Genomic DNA, 27266 nt, shown 5'->3' on the forward strand with positions numbered 1-27266 from the left:
CTTTTGCTTATCTTCCTAAGAATCTGTGGCTTGGTGTGAAATTTTGTTTACTAATGTTGGAAGGAAGTATCTTGAAATGTTTTACAATGTAAAGGAACTATATGAATGCACATTGGTTTATTTTTCTTAAAAAAACTATTTAGTTTTCTATGCTTTAGAATGTCCGCATCCCTTCCTCACCTAATGTTTATCTCTTCAATGAGTTCTATAACAAATCAATTTTCCTTTTTTATAGAGTAGAACTAAGGATGTCTGTCAATGTAAGCATTGACTCATTAGCCTTAGCCAATATGCTCCTGAAGAACTAGGAACAGCTCTTCAAATGCTTAGCAAAGTATACCTCTGGATCTTTTGGGAATGCTGGCTTACACAGAAGTTAAGGAAAGCACTGTTCAAAAGCTGGTCACTGCTCTGTGAATCCCATTGTCTACCGAAAGAAAATCCTGAATTGTACTTCACAATTTTGGAGAATGGAGAATTTAAATTACAAGTCTGAAAATGTAGCCCTGATTAGTCCCATTTTGGGATCATATTAAATGTTTACTTTATTGGAGGAAACTTAAGACTTTAGTGTCTGCTTGAGACTAAACAACTGCAATCTTTTTAATTATGCCCTCTGCCTCCTTGCTCAAATCTAAATTGTACCAAACAAATTCTCTGATACAATCTTCACAGCAGTTTACATTTAGTTGTAAGAGTGCCCTTGGATAATTATAGTGGAGAAGTGCAGACATTTTATTTTGTCTCTGCCTTTGGAAGAAAAAAATGACAGTTTTGCAATCAGGATTCTCTCAAGCAACCATGTTTTCTGTTCACTTGAAGAGTTAACTAATCTTATGTTTTGCAAATCACTAGGTGTTGATTCCCTGCACCGTCTCCCTGCTTGGAGCCTCTACAGAGGCCCACTATGGAAACTGGCAACACAAATATAAATGGATTGAAGTGCCTCATAGACAGTGTGTATGTTTAAACTTGCCTAAAAATAAATCTTCAATATGAACAATACCACCTTCTACTTCATTATGCTATTGAACTAAAACATTCTATCCTAATTTTAATAATCATTCATCCTCCTGATAATCAAAAATCTATCTGTTTCTGCTGTAAAAATATTTAAAGATTCTACATCCACTGCCTTTAGAGATGGGAATTTCAGATTCTCAATCTCTGAGAGAAAAAGTTACTTCATCGTCTTAAATGAATAACCCCTTATTTTTAAACTTTGGCCCTAGTTCTAGACTGTTCTTTCCAGATCCACGCTGTCAAGTTTCCTCCGGTTTTGTTTATATATTAGCTTGAATGTATAAGCCAGAATTGCTTTCTTTATTGCAGAACAAATTTGAGATAAATCAGCATATAAAATGTCTTACTGCATAAACAAAAGGCAAATTTCATTGGGGTCATTTGAGTTTTGTTGAAATATATACCAGTAAATTTGGCTCATTTTATTTTTTTAAAATCTTTTAACTGACTTTAAAGGTTTTTTTAATCATCAGATGTATTGACACAGGTTACGTTTTTTCATAATAGAGCCATAGAGATGTACAGCATGGAAACAGACCCTTCGGTTCAACCTGTCCATGCTGACCAGATATCCCAACCCAATCTAGTCCCACTTGCCAGCACCCAGCCCATATCCCTCCAAACCCTTCCTATTCATATACCCATCCAAATGCCTCTTAAATGTTGCAATTGTACCAGCCTCCACCACATCCTCTGGCAGCTCATTCCATACAAGTACCATCCTCTGCGTGAAAAAGTTGCCCCTTAGGTCTCTTTTATATCTTTCCCCTCTCATCCTAAACCTATGCCCTCTTGTTCTGGACTCCCCAACCCCAGGGAAAAGACTTTGTCTATTTATCCTATCCATGCCCCTCATAATTTTGTAAACCTCTTCAAGGTCACCCCTCAGCCTCCGACCCTCCAGGGAAAACAGCTGCAGCCTGTTCAGCCTCTCCCTGTAGCTCAAATCCTCCAACCCTGGCAACGTCCTTGTAAATCTTTTCTAAACCGTTTCAAGTTTCACAACATCTTTCCGATAGGAAGGAGACCAGAATTGCACGCAATATTCAAACAGTGGCCTAACTAATGTCTTGTACAGCGCAACATGACCTCCCAACTCCCGTACTCAATACTCTGACCAGTAAAGGAAAGCATACCAAACACCTTCTTCATTATCCTATCTACCTGTGACTCCACTTTCAAGGAGCTATGAACCTGCACTCCAAGGTCTGTTTGTTCAGCAACACTCCCTAGGACCCCACCATTAAGTGTATAAGTCCTGCTAAGATTTGCTTTCCCAAAATACAGCATCTCGCATTTATCTGAATTAAACTCCATCTGCCACCTCTCAGCCCATTGGCCCATCTGGTCCAGATCCTGTTGTAATCTGAGGTAACCCTCTTCGCTGTCCACTACACCTCCAATGTTGGTGTCATCTGCAAACTTACTAACTGTACCTCTTATATTCGCATCCAAATCATTTTTGTAAATGACAAAGTAGAGGACCCAGCACTGATCCTTGTGGCACTCCACTGGTCACAGGACTCCAGTCTGAAAAACAGCTCTCCACCACCACCCTCTGTCTTCTATCTTTGAGCCAGTTCTGTATCCAAATGGCTAGTTCTCCCTGTATTCCATGAGATCTAACCTTGTTAATCAGTCTCCCATGGGGAACCTTGTCGAACGCCTTACTGAAGTCCATACAGGTCACATCTTCTGCTCTGTCCTCACCAATACTCTTTGTTACTTCTTCAAAATACTCAATGAAGTTTGTGAGACATGATTTCCCACGTTGACTATCCCGAATCAGTCCTTGTCTTTCCAAATACATTTACATCCTGTCCCTCAGGATTCCCTCCAACAACTTGCCCACGACCGAGGTCAGGCTCACCGGTCTATAGTTCCCTGGCTTGTCCTTACCACCCTTCTTAAACAGTGGCACCACGTTTGCCAACCTCCAGTCTTCCAGCACCTCACCTGTGACTATCGATGATACAAATATCTCAGCAAGAGGCCCAGCAATCACTTCTCTAGCTTCCCACAGAGTTCTCGGGTACACCTGATCGGGTCCTGGGGATTTATCCACCTTTAGCCGTTTCAAGACATCCAGCACTTCCTCCTCTGTAATCTGGACATTTTGCAAGATGTCACCATCTATTTCCCTATAGTCTATATCTTCCATATCCTTTTCCACAGTAAATACTGATGCAAAATATTCATTTAGTATCTCCCCCATTTCCTGTGGCTCCACACAAAGGCAGCCTTGCTGATCTTTGAGGGACCCTATTCTCTCCCCAGTTACCCTTTTGTCCTTAATATATTTGTAAGGACCCTTTGGATACTCCTTAATTCTATTTGTCAAAGCTATTTCATGTCCCCATTTTGCCCTCCTTATTTCCCTCTTAAGTATACTCCTACTTCCTTTATATTCTTCTGAGGATTCACTCTATTTATCCTGTCTATACCTGACATATGCTTCCTTTTTCTTAACCAAACCCTCAATTTCTTTAGTCATCCAGCATTCTCTATACCTACCAGCCTTCCCTTTCACCCTGACAGGAATATACTTTCTCTGGATTCTTGTTATCTCATTTCTGAAGGCTTCCCATTTTCCAGCCGTCCCTTTTACCTGCGAACATCTGCCTCCAATCAACTTTCGAAAGTTCTTGCCTAATACCGTCAAAATTGGCCTTTCTCCAATTTAGAGCTTCAACTTTTAGATCTGGTCTATCCTTTTCCATCATTATTTTAAAACGAATAGAATTATAGTCGCTGGCCCCAAAGTGCTCCCCCACTGACACCGCAGTCACCTGCCCTGCCTTATTTCCCAGTGTAGGTCAAGGTTTGCACCTTCTCTAGTAGGTACATCCACATACTGAATCAGAAAATTGTCTTGTACACACTGAAGAAATTCCTCTCCACCTAAACCTTTAACACTATGGCAGTCCCAGTCGATGTTTGGAAAGTTAAAATCCCCACCCTATTATTCTTACAGATAGCTGAGATCTCCTAACAAGTTTGTTTCTCAATTTCCTCTGACTATTGGGGGGGTGTATAATACAATCCCAATAAGATGATCATCCCTTTCTTATTTCTCAGTTCCACCCAAATAACTTGCCTGGATGTATTTCCGGGAATATCCTCTCTCAGAACAGCTGTCATATTATCCCTTATCAAAAATGTCACTCCCCTTCCTCTCTTGCCTCCCTTTCTATCCTTCCTGTAGCATTCGTATCCTGGAACATTAAGCTGCCAGTCCTGCCCATCCCTGAGCCATGTTTCCGTAATTGCTATGATATCCCAGTCCCATGTTCCTAACCATGCCCTGAGTTCATCTGCCTTCTCTGTTAGGCCCCAAGCATCGAAATAAATGCAGTTTAATTTAGTCCTACCTTCCCCCTGCCTGCCCTGACTGTTTGACTCACTTCTGTTCTCAACTGTACCCGTCTCAGATCAATCTCTTTCCTCACTATCTCCCTGTGTACCACCCCCCCCCCCCCCCCCCCCCCCCCCCACCTGACTAGTTTAAATCCACCCAAGCAGTTCTAGCAAATTTCCCTGCCAGTATAATACTTGGCAGACGGGCAGCAATATGAAAATAGGGACTTGCATTGGCCCACATTGGTAACTTCCTCTCAGCTCCAAGTGACAATCAAGTGGCAAAACTTTAATAGGAGGGCCCTGCAGTTTATTGTCAAGCTGAGAAACCTAGGTGCGCAGATACATAGCTCCTTAAAAGGGACATCACACATAGACTGGATGGTGAGGTGTTTGGCACACTTGCCTTGATAAGAGCATTGAGTGCAGGAGTTGGACATCATGTTACAATTGTATGAGACATTGGTAAGATCATAATTGGAGTACTGCATAGAATTCCAGTTATCCTTCTATAGGAAGGATGTTATTAAGCTGGAAAGGTTGCAAAATGTACAAGGATGTTACGGTTTGAGTTATAAGGATAGGCTAGGACTTTCATTTTCGTGCAGCATAGGAGGTTGAGGGGTAACCTTAGAGGTTTATGGAATCACAAGGGGCATGGATAAGGTAAATAGCCAAGGTCTTTTCCCCAGGTTGGGGAGTGTGAAACTAGAGGGCATAGGTTTAAGGTGAGAAGGGAAAATATTTAAAGGGGACTTGAGGGGCAATTTTCTCAAACAGAGTAGTGGAGTGTGTATATGAAACAAGCTGTCAGGAAGTGATAGAGGACAATTACAACATGTAAAAAAAGACGTTTGACAAGTATGTTGATAGGTAAAGTTTAGAGGGATATGGTCTAAACATGGGCAGATGGGACTAATTCAGTTTAGGAAACCTGGTTGGCATGGAGTTCAGCCAAAGGGCCAGTATCCGTGCTATATGATGATATGACTCTTACGTTTGTTGAAGGTTATCCACTACCCAATGCAGGGAGCTCAGGTTATATTGGTGTTCTACCTCATTACTATTTGTTTCTCTAACAGAGTTAGAAAGCATTCAACAACTGCATAATTCTTTATTGGGATTTCATCATAGAAATATTCCGGTTCTGTATTTTTCTTAATTGCTGTCACTGAATATTAGAGAGAGCACATACCCAAATGACAAAGATACATTTGTTTATATTATGCAACTTAACTCATGAAAAGCTAATTTACTTCGAATGGATAATTAATGTATTTTTTTAACAGAAAAATTGGCTTCCTTTTATTGTGTGTGTTGCACAAGTATGCTTTTATATATTGGAAATCTGTAAATTTCGATATTGTTCCATATTTCTGAAAGACTTTCATTCCGTTTTTGTGAAGGGTACAGCAGAGATACTTTGCCTGTTACTCCTGAATTCAAACTGGTATTCATTTCCCATTCTATCCTTTGATGAAAATGGGAAGTTTTGAAAAAAATACTGTTAAGTTTGTTTAGAATAAGTATTAAGGTTCTTGGAACATGTTTTTTAGATGAGCAAATGGTACTATTTTTCAAATAAATTGGAGAACTAGCATTCCTCATTGACCGATGGTTTGTTATTAGCTATAACTGTTTTACTGATGTTGTAACGTTGCACAGCATGGAATTATACCAACACATTTAGCAATACGGTTCACATGTGGAGGCAGCAGTATTCACTGAGCTGTTTATCTGGTGTCCAGAGTAGAAGTGTGTTCCACAATTTTGATTCATTCCTATTCATTCAGCACCTCTGTAAATCATGTTTAATGCATAAAATCATTGTAACTGTGATTTTATATCTTTCAGGCGCATTCGACTAAACAAGAAGACAACAGACAAACAACCTTATAGCAAGCTTCCTGGTGTGTCCCTGCTTAAACCCTTGAAAGGAGTGGATCCAAACCTCATAAACAACTTGGAAACTTTCTTTGAGCTTGATTACCCAAAAGTACGTATTAACATTTCATATAGCTCTATTGTTAGCTAATAAACGATAGGATGCTGTAATCATTCTCTAATTGTGTTGATGTTGTCATATTGGTAAGTGACCAAATGGAGCATTTTTTATATTAAACCAATTATGTTATTTCTTTCCTTGCAATTCACAAGATTTTTACATTTGAGGAGATCGTTAAGTCCATCATTGTGCATCCAAGATGACACCCACTACCAAATTTATTACAGTATCAATTAATTCATTTTTGTTTACCATTCAGCATGTCAAAACCCTCTTAATGTAAATCTTGTAATTTTCTTCTGCCAGGTTAAACTTTAGCTAAATCTTAAAACAATTTTCTAGAATTATGTTTTGTACACCACTTGCCACATTGTACATATAAATGAGATCTGTTTCTGCTTCCTTTGAAAATGACATATTCTCCATTATTTACTTTTGTACATCTACAAGATCCTCTCAATTTGCATTGCCTTGAATTCTTGTTGAGCCATGTTGATTAGAACTGAGCACATTATTTCGAGTGTAATCCTTTTCACAGTATTCAAATGTCTAATCATAACTTCCACTATGCTTCTATTTTGACTGTTTAGTTCAGCATTCTGTAAACTTTGTCTGCTATTCTGTAATGATAGAGCAGGTCAATCATTGCATCTGGTTATGATTGAGATATCAGTGTGCATTGACGAGCAACGAATTTGCCTATCTAAGTGCTTTATCCCAATTCATTCTATAATTTCTGAGATGCCTCTTTCAATTCCACTTCTTGTTCTGATATTATCAGCAACTTTTACCAATTTATATTGGATTTCTAAATTGGAAACATTGGTGGACACCTCATCTGCCCTCACTTCTTAGCATTTCCCTGCACCTCATCGCCCTGCAGTTTTCTCGACGCTGTTGATTGATTAACAAGTTATTAATATGAAGGAATGCCGTTAACAATTTTTTGTCCACTGTTATCCCAGTTATGGTATGTTGTATCAGAGAAATCTCAAGATGAAGCCTGGCTCCATAAATTATATCAAGTCACGCAGCATGGAAACAGGCCCTTGGACCAATTCGTCCATACTGATCAGGTTTCCTAAATTAAGTTTTGTTTGCCTTCATTTGGCCCATATACATCTAAACCTTTGCCATATGTTTAATTAATAATTGAAATTACAAGGTCATCCAGATCATTCAGCATTTATGCAGGGTCTGTAATGAACCGACTTCTCAAAGTTCACAAGAGTAATGTCACCAGCTTTCCTTCCTCTACCCCTTGAATTATGAAAAAACGCTTCTCCTTTGCCTGACTTCAGATCAGAACTTTGTTCTAAGAATGGTGAAAAAAGACAGAAGTAAACCCATGTTTCTCACCTGAATTGAATCCCTTTATAGAGATGAAAGGTTTATCTGTGTTTCTGTTTTGACTGCTTGAGAGATCCACTATACAGTTTGGATCTTGCGATGGGTTAGCTTAGTTGGCTCGATGGCTGGTTTGATGTTGCAGATTGTCGCCAACATTGTGGATCCGGCTCCCACACCAGCTGAGCCATTAAGGTCATGCCCCTCATTCTGTCCTCTTGTCTGACATGTAGTGACAAATCAGGTTAAACTTCCACCGCTCATCTATCTATGTATTGAGAGAGCAGCCCTGTAGACCTTTTGAACTATGCAACTTTACCTGCATTGTTATGCACTGAATGCTTATTACCTCTTTCCTTCCTTTCTCCACTATTCCCACTTCTGCCAGTTTGAAATACTCCTTTGCGTACAAGACCATGATGATCCGGCAATCGATGTCTGTAAGAAATTGCAGGGAAAATACCCAAATGTGGATGCCAGATTATTTATTGGTAAGCAGATTTAATGCATTCAATTTTCATTGTATTGACAGTTAAATGAGAGCACAAATTCTTTGACACTATCCCTCAAACGTCATCAAGTTAAATTTTTCAAAAATTAATAATGGGAAAATTTATGCTTGGATGTGTTGTTTTTAAATAATTTGAATGTCCTTCACATCAATTAAAAATCATTTTAGTGTGGTAGGTTTAATAATACCGCTATGTTCACCATTGTAGAGGTCATTATTACACATCAGTGATGCTACTTTAATTTCGATATCAACATGATTGAATTAACCTAATAACAGTGGTCATTTAGAGTCCTAGAGTCTGATAAATTGAATTATTGTCACGTGTACCAAAGTACAGTAAAAAGCTTTGTTTATGAGCAGTGCAGGCAGATCATACTAAGCAAGGATATACAAATCAAAAAGACTTAGAGAGGCATACAGATTACATTGCACAAGGCATGTGCTATGCAAGATCAACATTAGCAAGATCGGTGTTATTTCAGGCCAGAGAGTCCATTCATCAGTCTAATAATGACCCGAAAGAAGCTGTTCCTGAATCTGCTGGTGCATGTGCTCAGGCTCTGTTCTCCTGCCTGACGGAAGAGGTTGTAGAAGATCATTACTAACGTGAGATCATTACTGAGGTCTTTGATTTTGGCAGCCATTCCACGGCAGCGAACCTTGTAAATAGAGTCCTTGGATGGAAGGTTGGTTTCCGTGATGGTCTGGATTGTGCTCACGACTTTTGTAGTTTCTTAGGGTAGTGGGCAAAGCAATTGCCCTTCCAGGCTTTTCTGTACCCAGATAGTGTGCTTTCAATGGTGCATCTGTAAAAGTAGGTGAGGGTCCTTATGAAGAAGCGCTTATGCCCGAAACGTCGATTCTCCTGCTCCTCTCATGCTGCTTGGCCTGCTGTGTTTTTCCAGCACCACATATTTAAACTCCTTATGGACATGCCAAATTTCCTGAGCCGCTTGAAGAAAAAGCAGCGTTGTGCCTCTTGACTGTTGCATGTACATGACAAGTCCAGGAAAGGTTGTCAGTTATAGTCACTCCAAGGAACTTGACGCTGTCCAGTGGAAGCCTATTCTCCTTCTTTCTTTCTGAAGTCAATGATCCATTCTTTAGTTTTGCCATTGTCGAGAGAGAATTTGTTCTCTTTGCACCATGTCACCAAGTCCTTTTATCTCCCTTCTGTATTTTGACTCGTCATTGTTGGATATTTGTCCTGCTATAGTGGTGTCGTGGTATAGTAGCGAACTTGGTGATGGTGTTCGTTTGGAGTTTGGCAACACAGTCATGGGTGTACAGGCAGTACAGTAAGGGGTTGAGGGCACCTCTTGGGGGTGCTCCAGTGTTGATTGTTATTGTGGATGAGGTGTGGTTAACTCTTCTAACTGATTGCAGTCTATGGGTCAGAAAGTTGAGGATCCAGTTGCAGAGGCCAGACCAAAACCAGGGTCTGAGTTTTAAGATCAGTCAGAGGGGATAATCATGTTGAAGGTGGAGCTGTAGTCAATGAGCTTGAGTCTGATGTAGATGTCCTTGCCCAGATATTCCAGGGATGAGTGCAGGGTCAGGGATATGGCATCCAGTGTGCACCTGTTACGTCAGTAGGCAAATTGTAGGGGATCGAAGCAGACTGGGAGACTGGAGTTGATGTGGGCCATAATCAATCTCTCAAAATACTTAGTGATTATTGAGGTCATGGCCACTGGGCATAGTCATTAAGGCACATTGCATGTGCTTTCTTAGGTACGAGGATGATGATTCCATTACTGTTCTTTAGGCCCTTAAATTAGTGGGAGAAATTTAATTAATAAACACCTGAGGTTGTGGAATTCCATACCATGTGGTGCAGTTGAGATAAATAGCATAATTGCATTTAAGAGGAAACTAGATGAACACATGAATATAAAAATGAGTAGAAGGATATGTTGATAGTGTGAAATAAAATAAATAGTGGTAAGAATAGGGACCATAAATACCATCATTAATCTGAATGGCCTGTTTGTATTGTGAATGCTTAGCCAATTTAACTATAAAAATTGCACTTTTTAAAAAGAAAATCAACATCACATTGTGGAAGATATGCTTGTCTTACTCTTGACCATGTGCTGTGAATGCATTAACAGAAAGACTCCATTCCGATGCTGTTATTTTCCAAAGCAGATTTCAGATAATTTGTAGTATAATTAAAATGAAATATGCAGCCACATCCTATTTTGAAATATTTTCAGATAGGTATAAATAATCTTCCCTGCAGTTGGTTTCTGTTTATTTCCTAGTTAGTTAACCTGTGTACGAATCTCAGCAGGCGATGTATTTCCAGACCAAATTAATGGAAGTGTTTTTAATGGTTAAGAATGTATCTGGTAAATTATTTGTAAAATAGTATTAATAGAAATGGTTGTAACTTCTAGGTGGCAAAAAGGTTGGCATTAATCCCAAGATAAACAATTTGATGCCAGGTTATGAAGTAGCCAAATATGAACTTGTATGGATCTGTGACAGTGGAATTCGAGGTAAGCAGCACTTTGTATTGACTGAGATTTCCCTACTTTATTACTGTTTAAAACTTCACACATAAAATTTCATTGTCAAATGTTTCAAGTTACATATTTTAAATTTTTGCTAACTTTTAAATTGAAATAGAGAGACAGAATAAAAACTGAAAATTGTGCTGATGCCATATATATATGTGGTTTCTGGTCAGACAGCCTGCATTTACTAATTCAGTTAGCCATTAAACATGGTTGGGTGAGTGCATCCCTGCTGGCTTGAATATTTGGGCATTTTGGATGTAGTAAAATTAACTTTAGATTAGATTAGATTGCTTACCGTGTGGAAACAGGCCCTTCGGCCCACCAAGTCCACACCGACCCTCCGAAGAGCAACCCACCCAGACCCATTTACCTCGTCACCTAACACTATGGGTAATTTAGCACAGTCAATTTACCTGACCTGCACATCTTTGGACTGTGGGAGGAAACCAGAGCACCCGGGGGAAACCCACGCAGACACGGGGAGAATATGCAAACTCCACACAGACAGTCACCCGAGGTGGGAATTGAACCCGGGTCTCTGGCGCTGTGAGGCAGCAGTGCTAACCACCGTGCCACCCATAACTTCTTTAAGAAGTTCATTTTTAAAAAGAAAAGAATTTTAAAATGTACAGCTGCACTGTTGCTAATGTATTAACAATAATAACCAAGCAGAGATTAATTTTGGGAACTCTTTTCACTTTCCTAATGTTCAGTGAAACCGGACACACTGACAGACATGGCCAACATGATGACTGAGAAAGTGGGCCTGGTGCATGGATTACCATATGTTGCTGACAGGCAGGGATTTGCTGCTACTTTAGAACAAGTAAGAATGGACTACTAAGAAGTGTTTGTGTTTTATGAACGAATAGCTTATGTTTTATTAATAATTTGAATGTAATGGAGAGAGAGCCAGTGCCTTAACATGCTTAAATCATCCAACTGCACTAATCCAAAGGATTATGTGGAATAAAGTAAATGCATACATTTATGATGGTAGTATTTGGGAACCACCAATTAAGCAATTTTAATGGTGTTAAAGCTTCATTTCTAACCATTTCATTATTTCCTTTGCAACCTGTAATACTCTACCTTGGTACCAATTTCATTTCCATCTGTATCTATTATGTCAGAACCCTGCTTTCTGCTCTATTGAGCTCAATCCCAGTAAATGCTTGACTATCCAGTATCTGTCTCTAGTCCCAAATTTTATATGCCTGCCTCCCTTGTATGCAAATCTGATATCAAAAATTGTTACCTCATTATGCACATCCTGATTGTGGAACTATTGCATAATAACCAAAAAGTGTAGTTTTTTTTTTTACTGATCGTTTAGTAGTCAGCAGTTTTCCATCTGTGACGGACATGTTTCAAATAAATCCATTTCTGATTACCAAGGAAGCCAATCCTTGAGCTACAAATTCTACCACAAATGCCACGTGAAGCTGCCAAATTTCTTTGTAGATTGTTGCTTTCACCGTTATCTTTTGTTGCTTAGTCACTGATTATTGTGGTAGAGCAGACAAGCCCACAGGAGATGTAATTAATTCCTTTATTGTCAACTAGTAATTTCAGGAGAAGAATAGAACTAGAGAAACATAGATCATATGAACTATCAACTTGGTCTAAAGGGTCAGCTTGATTGCACCCAGATTTTGCAAATCAGCCAAAAGTAGTTATTGCTTTCCATATGCATGTGTCAGATTCTGTGTTGGGGAACAGATTGTCTGTCACTGTGGTCCTAAGGTAGTAGGTCTTCTAACTATTTCATTAGGGTCCTTTTTTAGATTAGATTACATTACATTACAGTGTGGAAACAGGCCCTTCGGCCCAACAAGTCCACACCAACCCGCCGAAGCGTAACCCACCCATACCCCTACATTTACCCCTTACCTAACACTACGGGCAATTTTAGCATAGCCAATTCACCTGACCTGCACATCTTTGGACTGTGGGAGGAAACCAGAGCACCTGGAGGAAACCCACGCAGATACTGGGAGAATGTGCAAACTCCACACAGTCAGTCGCCTGAGGCGGGAATTGAACCCGGGTCTCTGGCGCTGTGAGGCAGCAGTGCTGACCACTGTACCACCGTGCCGCCCACTAATGTGACCACTAGTGGTGGTATGATTCCTTATCCCATAATCATATTTTCATGATGCATGTCATCAAGCAGGGCAAGTTACAGGCATAGAAGGGATAGTAAGCAAGTCTTTTTAGCGAGAGGAGTTCTCTAATGAATACAAAGAACTTAATTTGAGTCATGATAGATTGTAGAGCTGACTGTGTAAGCAAATTGATTCCTTCCACATCTGCGAGGAAGGCAAAGGTCAAACACAATAATGAAGAAACCAAGTGGACTCAGAGCTAGGACGCTATTCTGTTTCACTTAATTCTTCACTCTGAAACTGTTTGAAGTGGAGCTATCAAACTGTGCAATGCAGTGCATGTTCCAATGGAAGAAATAGATAAGACAAAGGAATCTTTGCAGGCAGTCAATTTTATCAAAAATTTTAAGAGTCCTGCTGTGCTAATGTTATCAAATGCCTTCCTGAATTTTAGGAAAGTAAGGTAAAGATGTATACCCTGTTCCTACACTTTCCTTTTAGTTGCTGTTTGGAGAAGACCACGTGCCAAGTAGATCTGCAAGTTTGAAAAGGAACTATGTATCTGAGTACACTTCGTGTACAGGAGATGAGTCTTTGAACTGACTCTAGCAAAAGCCTTCCTGATGATGCTAAGGGATAAGATCACCTTTGTTAGTTTTGTCTGTTGCCATAATCATAGAATTTCAGTGTAAATGCTGCACTGAGGAAGAAAATATATGTGACTAAATTTTAATTATCTGTAGCTTGTTCAAAAATCCAAATTGTTTTGAAATGTCCTTCATAACCAAATATTTTAACTAGACCAAGTAAAATGTAGTTGACTCTAAAAAGGCAGTATTTTAGTGTTCCAACAGTTCTGATTGGCCTTTTCACATTCATCTGTAATACCAACCAGAACAACTGCTATCTAGTTTGCACAAACTTAAATTATACCAATTTGTCTTAATTATTTTAGAAATTTGCTACTCTTTTAAATTGGAAGCAATTCAATAGACCTTGATGAAATCTATCAAAGTATGCTACAGTGTCCTTCAAACTGTGCCCGTTCTCTTTTTGTAATTATTAACTTACCACAAGTATACACAGGTTCTGGAACACTCTAATATATTAGAATAAACATCTTTTTCCAACATATTCAAAGTACTTTCATTAGCATGTAACTAAAAATATTTTTTGTAATTGGCAGAAACTTAAGGGGCTCATAATGATAAAACAGGTTTTCCCTTGTATATCTTGTACCTAAAATTCAACAGATAATTTCAGACTTCTGATCAGTACATGGAGTTCTTGATGAAAGACATGACTATGTTAATTATGCTGAGTGTTGGTTTGTTTGCAGTAATGTGATCTCAAGATTTGTCCTATTTTCTGATCTGACCTGAATTCTGTTTGTGCCAGTTCCTTACTCAGAGACATTTAGAGCACAAAGGAGACCATTCTACCCTTTGCGCCACACTGGTTGTCAAAGATCTGACTACACTAATTCCATTTCCAGCTTTTGGCCATAGGCCAGCCATTTTGGTATTATAGGTGAATATCTAAATACTGCCTAAACATTACAAGAGTTTCTGACTCAACCACCCTTTCAGGTAATGACTTCTGCCTCTGGGGTGGAAAAATTCTCCTCTACTCTCCTCTACTCTCCTCTACTCTCCTCTACTCTCCTCTACTCTCCTCTACTCTCCTCTACTCTCCTCTACTCTCCTCTACTCTCCTCTACTCTCCTCTACTCTCCTCTACTCTCCTCTACTCTCCTCTACTCTCCTCTACTCTCCTCTACTCTCCTCTACTCTCCTCTACTCTCCTCTACTCTCCTCTACTCTCCTCTACTCTCCTCTACTCTCCTCTACTCTCTGACCTCTTACCTTCAGTTTATGCCCCCTTAACATTGACCCCAATAGTAATGGACAAAGTGCCTTCCTATCCACCCTGTTTTTGCTCCTCACTCCAAGGTTAACAACGCCAGTCTATCCACTCTTCCTTATAGCTCAGACCTACCAGTCCTGGCAGCATCCTGATAAATCTCCTTTACACCCTCGCTAATGCAACCACATCCTTGTTATGCTGTGAGCAGAACTGCATGCTAGTCTCAGCCTGACAAGCATGATAATTCCTAAGCTGATCATGGCAAATCTTTATTATGTATTTCACTGTAAACTAATTAAGGAATAAGTATTGACTCTTGGTATAACTTTCATCACTGAGTGCGGATACATTCTTGAATTAGCTTATATCAGCTAAGTGCAGTTGCAGTGCAAGGTGTTTGTACTGTTTTTAAACTCAGGAAAACTAACCTAATTTTGGGGACTTTGACTGAATTTATAGTGCAGTAGTATATTTCTAAACTTGTGCAACTTCATTACATCATAGGTATACTTTGGCACATCACATCCAAGAACATATATATCAGCCAATGTGACTGGCTTCAAATGTGTAACAGGAATGTCCTGTCTGATGAGAAAAGATGTATTAGATCAAGCTGGAGGCCTTATTGCTTTTGCTCAGTATATAGCTGAAGATTATTTTATGTCCAAGGCAATCGCAGACAGGTGAGTATTTGGAATTTCATGAGTACACAAATCTCTAAGTTCCAAAAACTTCAAAGTCTTCAGTTAAGAACTATTTCTGGTGTTTAATGGACCTACCCTGATTACTTTCTATTCTAAATTTGTTAATAACAATCTTTTTTTCTTGGGAACAGTGTTGGCTAATTGAAGAATTAAGCCTCCATGTAGTATGGCACAAATTCTACTGTTTGTTTTTTATTCCTGGTGAGCTGCACATTCAACTATGATCCACTAAACCAACAAGGATTCTGTTGAGAAAATAGTATGTCCGCTCCCTTGGCACTGACCCTCCAACAGCGCGGTGCTCTCTTGGCACTGACCTTCCAACATTGCCCAGCGAATAATATCTTTTTGTGGTTATTTGCTGTTGTAATAGCCCAAGTTTGACTCTGTTGGACTTGTTTGTTGTGGTAATGTATGGCCTTCATTCTGAAAGAAAATAAGTTATCAAAAGGCAGGGGATGCTAGAATCTGGCGAATCAAATGATTGTCTCGGAACTAGGAATAGGTGTATGCAGATATCCTATTATGCCAATCAATGCCTGGTCTGTTTCCTTATTCCACCTACTCACCTTGACTCCATATCCCTTGACTTGAAACCCTGTCAGTCTTGGATTTAAAATTGTTAATTTTAGCTCGCATCCACTTTTTCATGCAAGGGAGTTCTACACTTCTACCAACTTGACTTCTCTCCTAGATTCCTTCACATCAAACTTGAGATTGTGTCTCATTATGTTCAAGACTTCCCTTTATGAGGGAAACATTTTTCTGCATCTCAAAATCATAACCACCTCCAAATCTGTGGAGGTCAATGTATCCTTCCTCAGTGCTACTTAATAAGACAGTACCCACTGTACTTATTCAGGATCAGTGGTCTTCTGAGAAACTTATCACCCAATTGAAATCTAAAAGAATTTGTACATTTGTCTTAATTCCTTGATCATCTTGACAGTAGAATATCTTTACAGAAGCCAGTACCTTGATAATTTTGGCACATCATGTTTTTTAACTGCAGCACATCTGGATGCAATAATAAGCAGTTGAACTGGTATTAATTTATTCAAAATTTCTTTTATTTTAACAATGTCATCTTGTTTAATTATGTTGACTTCACTTTTAGGGGATGGAAATTTGCTATGGCAAGTCAAGTAGCAATGCAAAATTCCGGCAGTTATTCTATTTCCCTGTTCCAGTCACGAATGATCAGGTGAGGCATTTGTAGGTGCTTAATGTCTAGGCTATTCTGCATTTTAATCGATCTCAAATAAGTTGACTTGCATCAGCACTGCTCTTCCACCTTTGTACAGTTACTATACAAAAAAGGAACTTGCATTTATGCATCATTGTTAATACAAAACTCAAGTGTCATTTGCAAAAATGTAATCAAACAAAACTTAACAAAGATGAAGAGGTAGTGATCAGAAGCTTTGTCAAAACAATGGTTCTTAAAGGACAGGAGGAAAGCCCAGGAAGGGGATTCTAGGGTTTAGGACCAAGAGGGTTGGAGGAACATCTGTTCAAGAGTGGTTCTAGGAAGGGGAAAATGCAAAAGGGTCGGAGTAAGAGGTCACATAGAACTTTTGGAGACTTGTAAGGTTATAGGTGAAGTAACCAAGATATTAGTCATTGACCATGGAAACAGATCATTTGGACTAACTCATCCATGCTAACCAGATTTCCCAAACTATAAACTAGTCCCATTTGCTTTGGTTTGGCCCATTTCCTTCTAACCTTTTTCTATTCATATACCTGTACAAATGTATTTTAAACGTATACCTCCTCCTACCACTTCCTCTGGCTGTTCAATCCACGTGCAAACTACCTTCTATGTGAAAAAAGTTGCCTCATAGTTTCCTTTTTAAATCTTACTCCTCTCACCTTAAATTATGTTATCTAGTTTTAAACCCCCCTACCTTAGGGAAAATACCTTAACTATTCGCCTTATCTATGTCCCACATGAATTTATAAATCCCTATAAGGTCACCCCTCAAACTTCTAAGCTTTAATGAACAATGTCCCACCAATCCAGCCTTTCCTTATAACTCAAACCTTCCCATCCCAGTATCATCCTTGTAAATCTTTTCTGCGCACTCTCCAATTTAATAATGCTTTCTTTGAAAGCATTTAAACTGGGGGCTGAGAATTTCTGCAAAATAATGCAGGTTGACAAGCATAGATGAGAGTTCGGCGACAGACACAAGTTTTGTGTAAACTCAAACAGAAAGTTTGTGAAACTCAGCAGGTCTATCAGCATCTGTGGAGAGAAAACATAGTTAACATTTCAAGTCTAGTGACACTTCTTCAGAACATTCCAGGAATTCCTATATTTTGTTTGTTTTTAGATTTCTTGTATGTGTAGTCCTTTGTTTTATTTTAGAGTTTTAGATAAGTTGTGTTGCAGTAGGCAGAGAATGGGATCTGGCCAGGAGAGCCTAGAGAAGTATTGGCAGTAAAAGAGCAGTTGTGGGGGTCAGCAACAAATAGTGCAAGTGCACAGATGGGCATTGTTCAAGATTACGTGGCACAGTGGCATAGTGTTTAGCACTACTGTCTCAGTGCCAGGATCCTGGGTTCAATTCCAGCTTCAGGCAAATCTGTGTGCAGTTTGCACATTCTTCTTGCGTCTGCGTGGGTTTCCTCCAGGTGCTCCGGTTTCCTCCCACAATCCAAAAGATTTGCAGGTCTGATGAACTGGCCATGCTAAATTGCCCATAATGTTCAGGGATGTGTAGATTAGGTCAGGGGTAAATATAAAGTAATAGGAGGGAGAATAGGTTTGAGTAGGATACTGTACGAAGAGTTGGTGTGGACTTGTTGAGCCAAAGGGCCTGTTTCAATCACTGTAGGGATTCTGTGATTCTAGATAGCATTGGGCATCAAGAATGTAAATAAAGTTGATTGTTTCAGCCTTCCAGGTAGCTAATTGAATGCAGTTGCAGCTCATCCGCTACTGAATATTCAGAAAGGAATCTGGAAACTCAGATGCAATGGATAGGTTGAGAGATGGTAGTGGAGTAATTGGGTGTCTTCACTGGGAATGTAGAAGCTGATCCCATGTTCTTGATGTACCAAGTGAAGAGGGAGGGAATGCCTTCGGTAGATTGTTGATTCAAACAATAGGTGCCACATTGATGCTGTGATCTTGATTGGATAGACATGGAGGAGCAAAATGATTGGAATCCCACTGAGTTTTGGGGAAGATGGTGTGGTCAATCATATCAGATATGGAGAGATTCCTAGAATTAGGGAGGGGTTGTACTTTATGGAGGATAGTATTTGAGTTTGGCTGGTGCTGTCACTGCTTGGAAACCCGATTGAAGTATGCACTTGACGAATAACATAGATTTGAAAGTTGACCTATTCCAATAATTTCAGTGAAAAAAGGTCTGTTGGAGAATGTGGGCACCCATTTGCTGGAGAAGAGGGTTGACAGTAGTTTTCTGAGAAACCTGATCAAAGGAGGATGTCAGTATCAGGGAGTTAATTATTTATGAAATTGGTCAATTTGATTTGAGGAAGAAAATGAATAATCGATTGATTAGTGGGAGTGGGCTTTATACAGTCATAACTGGGTCACATTTAACTTGGAGAGAGGCTTGGGAGGGCTCCAGAGAGGTGAAATATCATCTCTGAAAAGATGATTAATTAGAAAGTATCTGGAGAGTGGTTTGGGTCAGCAGGAGAAAGGAGGGAGGAGTAGAGAAGCTGAATAATTCAAGAAGCAACATTGGTCTTAGATGGGCCAAATGGGTATGGAAGGGGAAGTGGTTTTGAGATAGATGTAAGCAGTCTTTCTGATGGTTAAATTGGGTTTGTACTGGTTGACAAAATAGCAAATCTATTTTGAGAGATTTATCCAGAATATAGTAGCTAGTAATTATTTAGCAGAATTGCAAAAGTTGAATAATTCCACTTCTCTTCAAGGCACCCACAATAGATTCAAGTTGCTTATGAATTGAATTTGGTCAGTTTTTGTGCTGCTCAAGTACTGTGGTATTTGTAAGTAGTGTTAAGTTAGAATTGATGGACATAACTGTAAATTAATTGATATGAGTTCAAATTACAATTGTCATTTGAATTCATTTGGTCTGTGCCTGAACCTATCTCGTCATTGTTGGGATATGGAAGTTTTCATTTCAGTATTATATGAATCTGTTTCCTTTGCAGAGGAGAAAGATTATGCAGTTACTTTAGCACCATGAAAGCTTTCAGTTGATCAGCAACATAAGAAAAATGTGCATGTTATATAGGGTCCTTCACAAACTTGACACACTGCAATACCCTTTATAGCCAATGCAATACTTTTGAAGTATAATCACTATTGTAAGATACAAAACACAGTGTCTAATTTTCATGTAGCAAGATCCCACAAACAGCAATGTAACAATGACCTTATCATCTTACAGTCATGTTGGTTAATGGATCAATGTTGGTCAGACCATTAAATGCAATGTTCCTGTTCTTGACCACTTTAGTTGACAGAAGGGACCTTGGTTTAATGTCTCATTCAACAATCCTTTGCACTGATCAGCAAACCTCAAATTTCTGACTATGATTTTAAAATTGCATTCACTTAAGTACTACTTTTAAGTTGAATTGTACACAAGTTGAGTGAATTGTTTTAAATGTCATTAATGTCTTTTTTCCTTTTCTTTAAACTAAGGTGGTCAAAATTACGTATCAACATGCTGCCTGCTACAATTATATGTGAACCAATCTCTGAGTGCTTTGTTGCAAGTTTGATAATTGGATGGGCTGCTCATCATGTCTTCAAATGGGACATTATGGTATTTTTTATGTGTCACTGCTTGGCATGGTTTATATCTGATTATATCCAGCTCAGAGGAGTCCAGGTATGTGATTAGCTGATTCATATTGATTAAATCAGTTGTGCAAAACTTAGTGTAGTATTTCAAGCATGTAAGTTAATTACAATTGTTTCAAGCTGTTTGTTTAACTATGTATTTGCTTTCTTTGTGATGGGAACTCTGTCTTCACATGCTCTTATCAGGAGACTAATCTGATGTCTTACAAATTTTTTTTTGAACTAGTTAAAAATACAAATACAACCTGAGAATAGAGAACCAAAAGATTAGCAATAATGAGAAACTGAAAAAAATACTATTAGTAAAGTTTTGAAGAAATTAAAGGAACTTAAAGTTGGTAAATTTCATTTCCCTGATTTACATCCTGGTGTTAAAAGAGGTGACTGTAGAGATAGTGGATGTATCAGTGGTAATCTTACTGCAGATTGAAAGATAGTAAATACGACTCCTATTTAAGAAAAGGAGAGAGAGAAAACAGAACTGTACGTTTGTTTACTTGATTTCAGAAGTAGGAAGAACTCTTTAAAAAAAAATATTAGTTAAGTGGCTAGGCCAACATTTATTACTCCGCCCTAGTGGCTCCAGAGAAGATGATGGTGAGTCCAGTGCCTTGAATCACTGCATCTCTTGGAAGGGTTGGTACACACAAAATACTTGTTTGGAAGTAAGTTCCAAGATTTTGATCTAATGATGGTGAAGGAGCAATGCTGTTGGTCAGGATGCTAAATGGCTCAGAGTGGCACCTACAGGTGGGGGTGCAGCCATCCCGTTTTCTAATTGCTGGAAGTTGAGGGTTTAGAGATTGCTTCGATGGATCCTAAATGAGTGATGCTAGAAACTATTGTAAAGGATCTGATAACTGCATGCTTCAAAGATAGTAATAGGGAAATCATCTTGGAAAAACTTGAGTTTTCCAAAAAGATAACTAACAATGGATATGTAGTGTATTTGGATTTTAAGAGGCTTTCAATAAAGTACCACACAGTATGCTAGCCAACAACTATGGATCACATGGATTGAGTATCGCCTAACAAAAAAAAACAATTTGAATAAATGGATCATTGTCAGGTTCTCAAGCTGTGTCTGAGGTGGGTACCGATAGGACAAACTGAATCAATGATTTGGACGTAGGGACCAAACGAAAAGATTACAAAAACAGAGAAATTGCTGGAAAAACTCAGCTGGTCTGCCAGCATCTGAGCAGAGAAAGCAGAGTTAAAGCTTCAGGTCTGTTTTTTTTGTCAATTTTCCAATTGTTTCCAATGGCCAATTCTTTTGTTGATGACACAAACTACGTGGGTATGTTGCTTGTGAAAAGAATGCAAATAGCTTTGAAGGGGATTGAAGGTCTGAGTGTGCAAGAATATTCCTAAATCCCTAGATGGAATATAATGAGAAATTATCCACTTTGATAAGAAAAACTGATATGTAGATTTTTTTCTTAAATGGTGAGAGATCTGAAGTGCCGATGCCCAAAGAGAGCTCCTTGTTCATGAGTCACTGAAAGCTAATATGCAGGTGCAGCAAACAATTAGGAAGATGAATGGTATGTTCACCTTTATTATGAGAGGATTTGATTGATGAGGTCTTGCTGCAATTATATACAGCTTTGAGAGTACGCCTGCATTACTGTTTTGGCCATCTTATCTAAGAGGGACATATTTGTCTTATAGGGAATGCAGCAAAGGTTCACCAGACAGTTCCTGGTCTAGTGTGATTTTCTTGAGAGCAGAGCTGGAGGAGACTCAGTATTCTGTAACGTTAAAAAGTTGAGAATTTATTTCATTTAAACATGCAAAGTTTTTGAAGAGTTTGACAGGGTATCTGTACTGAGGATGTTCTCTCAGTAGGGTGTTGTAGATAAGAGGTCTCAAAGTAAGGGGAGTAATGTTTTCCTTCAGAGAATGGTGAATCTTTGGAAATTTCTACCCCAGAAGGCTGTGATGTATTGGTCATTGTGACAGAGATCATTAGATTTCTAGAATTTAAAGACATCTAGGAACATAGGAATAGTGTCAGAAAATGTGGTATAAGATCAGTCATGATCTGGTTTGGAGTAGGTATAAGGGGGCTGAATGCGTCCTGCTCCTATTTCCCATGTTCCTATCATAGAGAAGTAATTTCAAAACTTATTTCCATTAATAGCACCCATCAGTGATGTAATTTTCCTTATAAAGATCAGAAACTTGCAACCTTTAGGAAACTAATAACAAAAAATGCAATAAGATTTTTGAATCAGTTCAGAAGTCTTATTTTGGAGCCAATTCAGAAATCAGACCTTGTGATAAAACCTTTCAGCAAGGAAATGGCTTTGTTCCAAAAGCATAAGGAATTTTTTTCCACATGCCAACTTGCTGCACAAAAACCAGCTTTGCAGATCACTCCGTCACTGTCTCTCATACACTTTGCTTGTTAATTGTATGGTCAATCATTGGATCTTGGAATTGATCTCCAGTTTATTGAGGTAGCCTGGAATGATTGTGTTATCTAGCAAAATTTTGTAAAGGTCCAGGATCTAAGTTCTTTACCAGCTGACTGCAAGGTCTGTGCTTTTGGCGATTAGACACTTTAACTTGGTTTTACATAGTATTTGTTTTTGACGTCCAAGTGCTTCTAAAAATAAATATGCGATAAATAGCCAGATCATCTGTTTGTGATTTTGCTGAAGGCTATATGTTGGCAAGCATCTGAGGTTGGTGTCTAAGAAGCACCGTTCCTTCTTAGACCTGTCAGTCATAAAGTTCTTCTCTTAGAAAAATAAAACAAGCTAAGTAATGTGTGCATTTTTTTCCTGTCAATTTAAGCAGTAATACTCTTTTGAACTTCGCAGCTTGCCTCAATTTCTATTGTTTAAATTAGTCTTGTTAATATAATTAACAACATTGCTGAAATAATCTGTGGCATATGAATTGAACAATAATTTGTTTCTCTTTTTGCCTTCTCCCCTCACCCACTCTCCACTTCCAATTCAGGGTGGTCCTCTATGTTTCTCGAAACTTGATTATGCAGTAGCTTGGTTTATCAGAGAATCCATGACAATATACATATTCTTGTCTGCCCTCTGGGATCCCACTATAAGGTGGCGGACAGGACGTTACAGACTGCGTTGTGGTGGCACAGCTGAAGAAATCATTGATGTATGAACACTCAATCCAGGCTCTAAATTAAGAAAAGTATTATGTATGATGTTTGTACAAAGACTTTTAAATTGTTCTATCTTCCATAGTTTTTACTTGTGTGTCCTTGTATTGAGTTAAATTATTTGCCTGGCACTTGCAGCTGAAATTTAAAAGCTTGCAGAAAATGGAAAAAAAAAATGAGGCCAAAAAGCATGTTTTTCTATCTCTCTATGCAAAGGAGTAGGTTAGAATTTTATTTTTTAAATATATTTTAACCTAACTGTTAGTTTTAAAAACCAGATACAAGAATATTGTTGCTTTAAACATTATGTTTGAGGTATTGTGTTTGGCAATTCAACAGTACTGCTTACAAAAGGCATGAAAACATCTGTTGGATAATTGTTATTCCATTGCAAACAATGTAAAAAGATCTTTCAAGAGAGGGGATGACAGACAAACAATGTTTGGCCTCATGGCAACGACCAAAAGTAGTTTTATTATCTGCAACCTTCTGGAACAACTTTAGTATTAATCACTGCATGTGTAATAGCATATAGTTCTATCTTTTGGTTGCTTTGAACAGCTAAGTAGCTTTTTAAAGAGAGGATCAAAGCTGCTAAGTGAATGTTACTTCATGCGTTTCAAGACCAAATGAAATTGCACATCCTCTTACAAAAGCAAATTACTGTGGATGTTGGGAAGCTGAAAGAGAAGATGCTGGAAAATCTCGGTTAGGTGGCAAGTATGAAGATTGACAGTTACCATTTCAGGTTGATTTTTCACTTGAAGTCTGATGGGAAAGGTTCTCAACCTGTAACTTGTTTCTCTGCACAAAGGCTGCCTGACCTGCTGAGAGTTTTCAGGATTTTGTTTTTTGTTATTATTAGTCATCCTCAGATTATAACTTTCAGTATTTTGGAAATAAGGGTGTGAAGTTCAACAGCTTGTAAATATGAATATGTCCTTCAGCATTACTGAATAATGTCTAATAGGTAGGAGGACATGTGTGAGGTTATAATTGCGATCGCAGCGACTAATTCAGAAACTGCCAAACTGAATCTGTTGATGGTTCATGTTTCGATATTACAATCTTGATCTGGTCTTCATTAATTAAAGCTAGTTTGGTATCCATGTGGAAATGCAATAATTTTGCAGAAACGTGGTGCATGCAGTTGCATTTCTATTTTGTCCAGGCTTCATGTTAATGTTTGTATTCAAAGTGCTTAGTGAGCTCATTAGTCACAACTTATAACAAATTGCAGTGGTGAACTAGATCTGTTAAAATGGGGTGGAAAGTGCTCTTTGTATGCCTGGGTCTTCAGATTGGACTGTAAGAGAATTTTGTGGCCTGAACTTTGTGCAGCATTTGTATTTTTTTAAATTTGTGGCCATGTAGAAATGCCATGTATATTTCATAGACTGTGACTGTGAAACGTTTGCATTCTGAATAACACTAGCACCTAGACTTTAAACATGTTCTTTTTTTAAAGAAAAGTTGATTTTCTGAAATCACTGCTGGACAGTCAAATCCATAATGTAAGCAATAATGAATTTATTTGAAATCGCATGATGGCAACTAATGCACTTTAAGCTCAGATAATCTGGTTCATCTTGTGACCAGGCAAATCTTGGCTTATAATATTGCCATTAATTTTTTTTTTTGTAAATTGTTCTAAATTCATTGATTCTGTCACAAGTTTGCTGGCCATTACTGAATATTGGGATTGAAATTGGAAAGTTTTGGAAAATATCTGTTGTTCATTTACTCTACTGATTGAGCCACTGCCTTTTCCTTGTTTATTTTGACATTCTACCCTTATGATATCATTTAACTGGTTTGAGGGGTTATCCTGTGTAATCTTTGCACCGCTCAGGCATAACATTTTGTTTGCATAATCTCCCATCATTGGCATGAATCAGGTGAATCCTGAGGAAGTCCTATGTTTTCAAGAACTGTCTAGTTGTGATCCACCAATTTTCAGCTTGCCATTTGAGCTTTGCTGTTAAACATTGTGTGTTATTTGTGATTTTTTTATAACTCATTTTTGTTTTATGAATTTTCATTAGTCTGACCAGTACTGAAATGAGAATTCTACTTGCAGCCTGATGCAATGCTGGTTGTTTTCCATGACATTTCAGCTGTGAAGTTTAAAAAAAAATTGGAAGTGGTTGATAATGAATCATTTTCACAAAGTTACAGAACAATGCATGGAACAGCTGAAAATGAAGTGGCACCAAAGCATGATCTCATGATTTTCATACTTTATTGAGCCATTTATGTACTTTTATCGATTGCAGGTACAAAGCACACATAAGTCAGCACCAATTATAGTGTACAGATTTATTCAGGGATCCACTTGCCTATTGCAAAATTCCACTGTTGTATCTTCAGTTGTCAAAACAACCGTGTACTAAACAGATCTCAGTGACTGTGCCTCTCTGTGGGCTTTGGTGTTAAAAATGAGCCTTAATGTTGATTGTATGTTTTGGGGTATATACGTGATGACTACAATCATATGGAATGTATCAGCTTTGTCCTTGTTGGTTTAAATCTGAGACTGCTAAGTGACACTGACCTTGCCATGCACATAGGTAGGCACTGAAATGAAAACTTGCTTTATTTAATTATCAACTTTGTTGTGTTCCAGACTCTGCCACTAAATGCTTAAACCGTGAAATTTTGCTTCAGAAGACTATATATACAGAGATGTCAATTGTACATTCAACTTTTTACTGAATAAAACAGATTTGAATGTAGTTGTAACGTGAATAGTTTTTGTATTAGTTATTTGTCACATATCTTTATGAAGTGGTATAAGAATATAAAGTATGGCATTAATGTTTTAATTGTTATTAAAAAAAATCAAGTGGTGACAAACTGTTTTGTGCCTTTTTGTTGGGATGACATCATAAAATTCTTAGATGTCTTGGTAAATATTTGTGGGAAGGATATTATCCAGAGACCTGCATGAATGCTCTAGAGATATTTGTTCAAATCTTATCACAGGAGCTGAGGAATTTCATTCAGTTTGGTTAAATCAATCAGAATTTTTAAAGTGTTAATTTCAGTAATGGTAGCCATGAAATTACTGGCTTGTCTTAACTGGTCTGGTTCACTAATGACCTTGGAGAAAGAAATGTGCTGACTTTGTCTGCTGTGCTTCACCTGAAGCAATGTATTTTACCCCTCCAGCCCTCTGAAATCACTGCGTTGCTAAAAAGGTAGCTTACCTCCAGACTGACCTGATTAGTGCCAACAGCATAGTGTTCAGTCCCCATCCTGGCTGTGATGGACTTGGACACACCACTTTACCATACCCAAGTGGAGGTTATGGTACTATGGTCAGACATAAAGGCTTTTTTTTTTCCAAATTATATTTATTCAACAGAATGTTGTCCAGTTTTTCCAGGCTAGTTCATAGCCATTTGTATCTATGGGTCCCATGAAGTGTATTAATGACTTGGATGTCTCAAAATGATTTGCAGCCATTTAAGGGCTTTTGAGATGTCACTGTAGTAATCTATGAAAAATAACAACCTATTTGCACACAGCAAGCTCCTGTAAATATCACAACAGTCTTGATAGGGGTAAGGACATCAGGAATGCACCCTTGTTGTTCTTGAAAATAATGTTGTGGTATTTTTCACATCTATTCCTCAACAGGACAGTCAGGGTCTCAGTTTGACTAGGCATAACAAAATCAATGTTAAACTTCAGATTTTAACTGAAATGGAGGCATTTTACCAAACTGGTAAGCGAACAAATTATTTTTGTAGATAAAGTTACAGTATAGAATAGCATGCAAGCTGCAAATCAGTACAGATTGAAGTGGAGTTTTTTCTTGTTTATATAGCCTAGCTTAACTTTATGTTGT

The 27266-nt window shown here is 38.4% G+C and overlaps 1 protein-coding gene across 2 annotated transcripts in view; it reads left to right on the plus strand.

The window, feature by feature from the left end:
• Positions 1 to 26269, plus strand: part of ugcg (UDP-glucose ceramide glucosyltransferase) — a 44230-nt gene extending 17961 nt beyond the window's left edge. Inside the window, exons 2-9 of one of the 2 annotated variants that reach the window (XM_043716032.2) lie at positions 6235 to 6376; positions 8121 to 8223; positions 10649 to 10750; positions 11485 to 11597; positions 15250 to 15428; positions 16567 to 16653; positions 20110 to 20299; positions 23245 to 26269. In XM_043716032.2, coding sequence (XP_043571967.1) covers positions 6235 to 6376; positions 8121 to 8223; positions 10649 to 10750; positions 11485 to 11597; positions 15250 to 15428; positions 16567 to 16653; positions 20110 to 20299; positions 23245 to 23415 — 1087 coding nt within the window. In that variant the 3' untranslated portion in view covers positions 23416 to 26269. The remainder of the gene's footprint in view (positions 1 to 6234; positions 6377 to 8120; positions 8224 to 10648; positions 10751 to 11484; positions 11598 to 15249; positions 15429 to 16566; positions 16654 to 20109; positions 20300 to 23244) is intronic. The other variant, XM_043716053.2, reaches the window with a different exon arrangement.
• Positions 26270 to 27266: the final 997 nt, after the last annotated feature.

The sequence above is a fragment of the Chiloscyllium plagiosum genome, unplaced genomic scaffold (assembly GCF_037043375.1).
Source record: "Chiloscyllium plagiosum isolate Xiang-an unplaced genomic scaffold, Cpla_swu_hap1 HiC_scaffold_2, whole genome shotgun sequence".
Lineage (NCBI taxonomy): Eukaryota > Metazoa > Chordata > Chondrichthyes > Orectolobiformes > Hemiscylliidae > Chiloscyllium > Chiloscyllium plagiosum.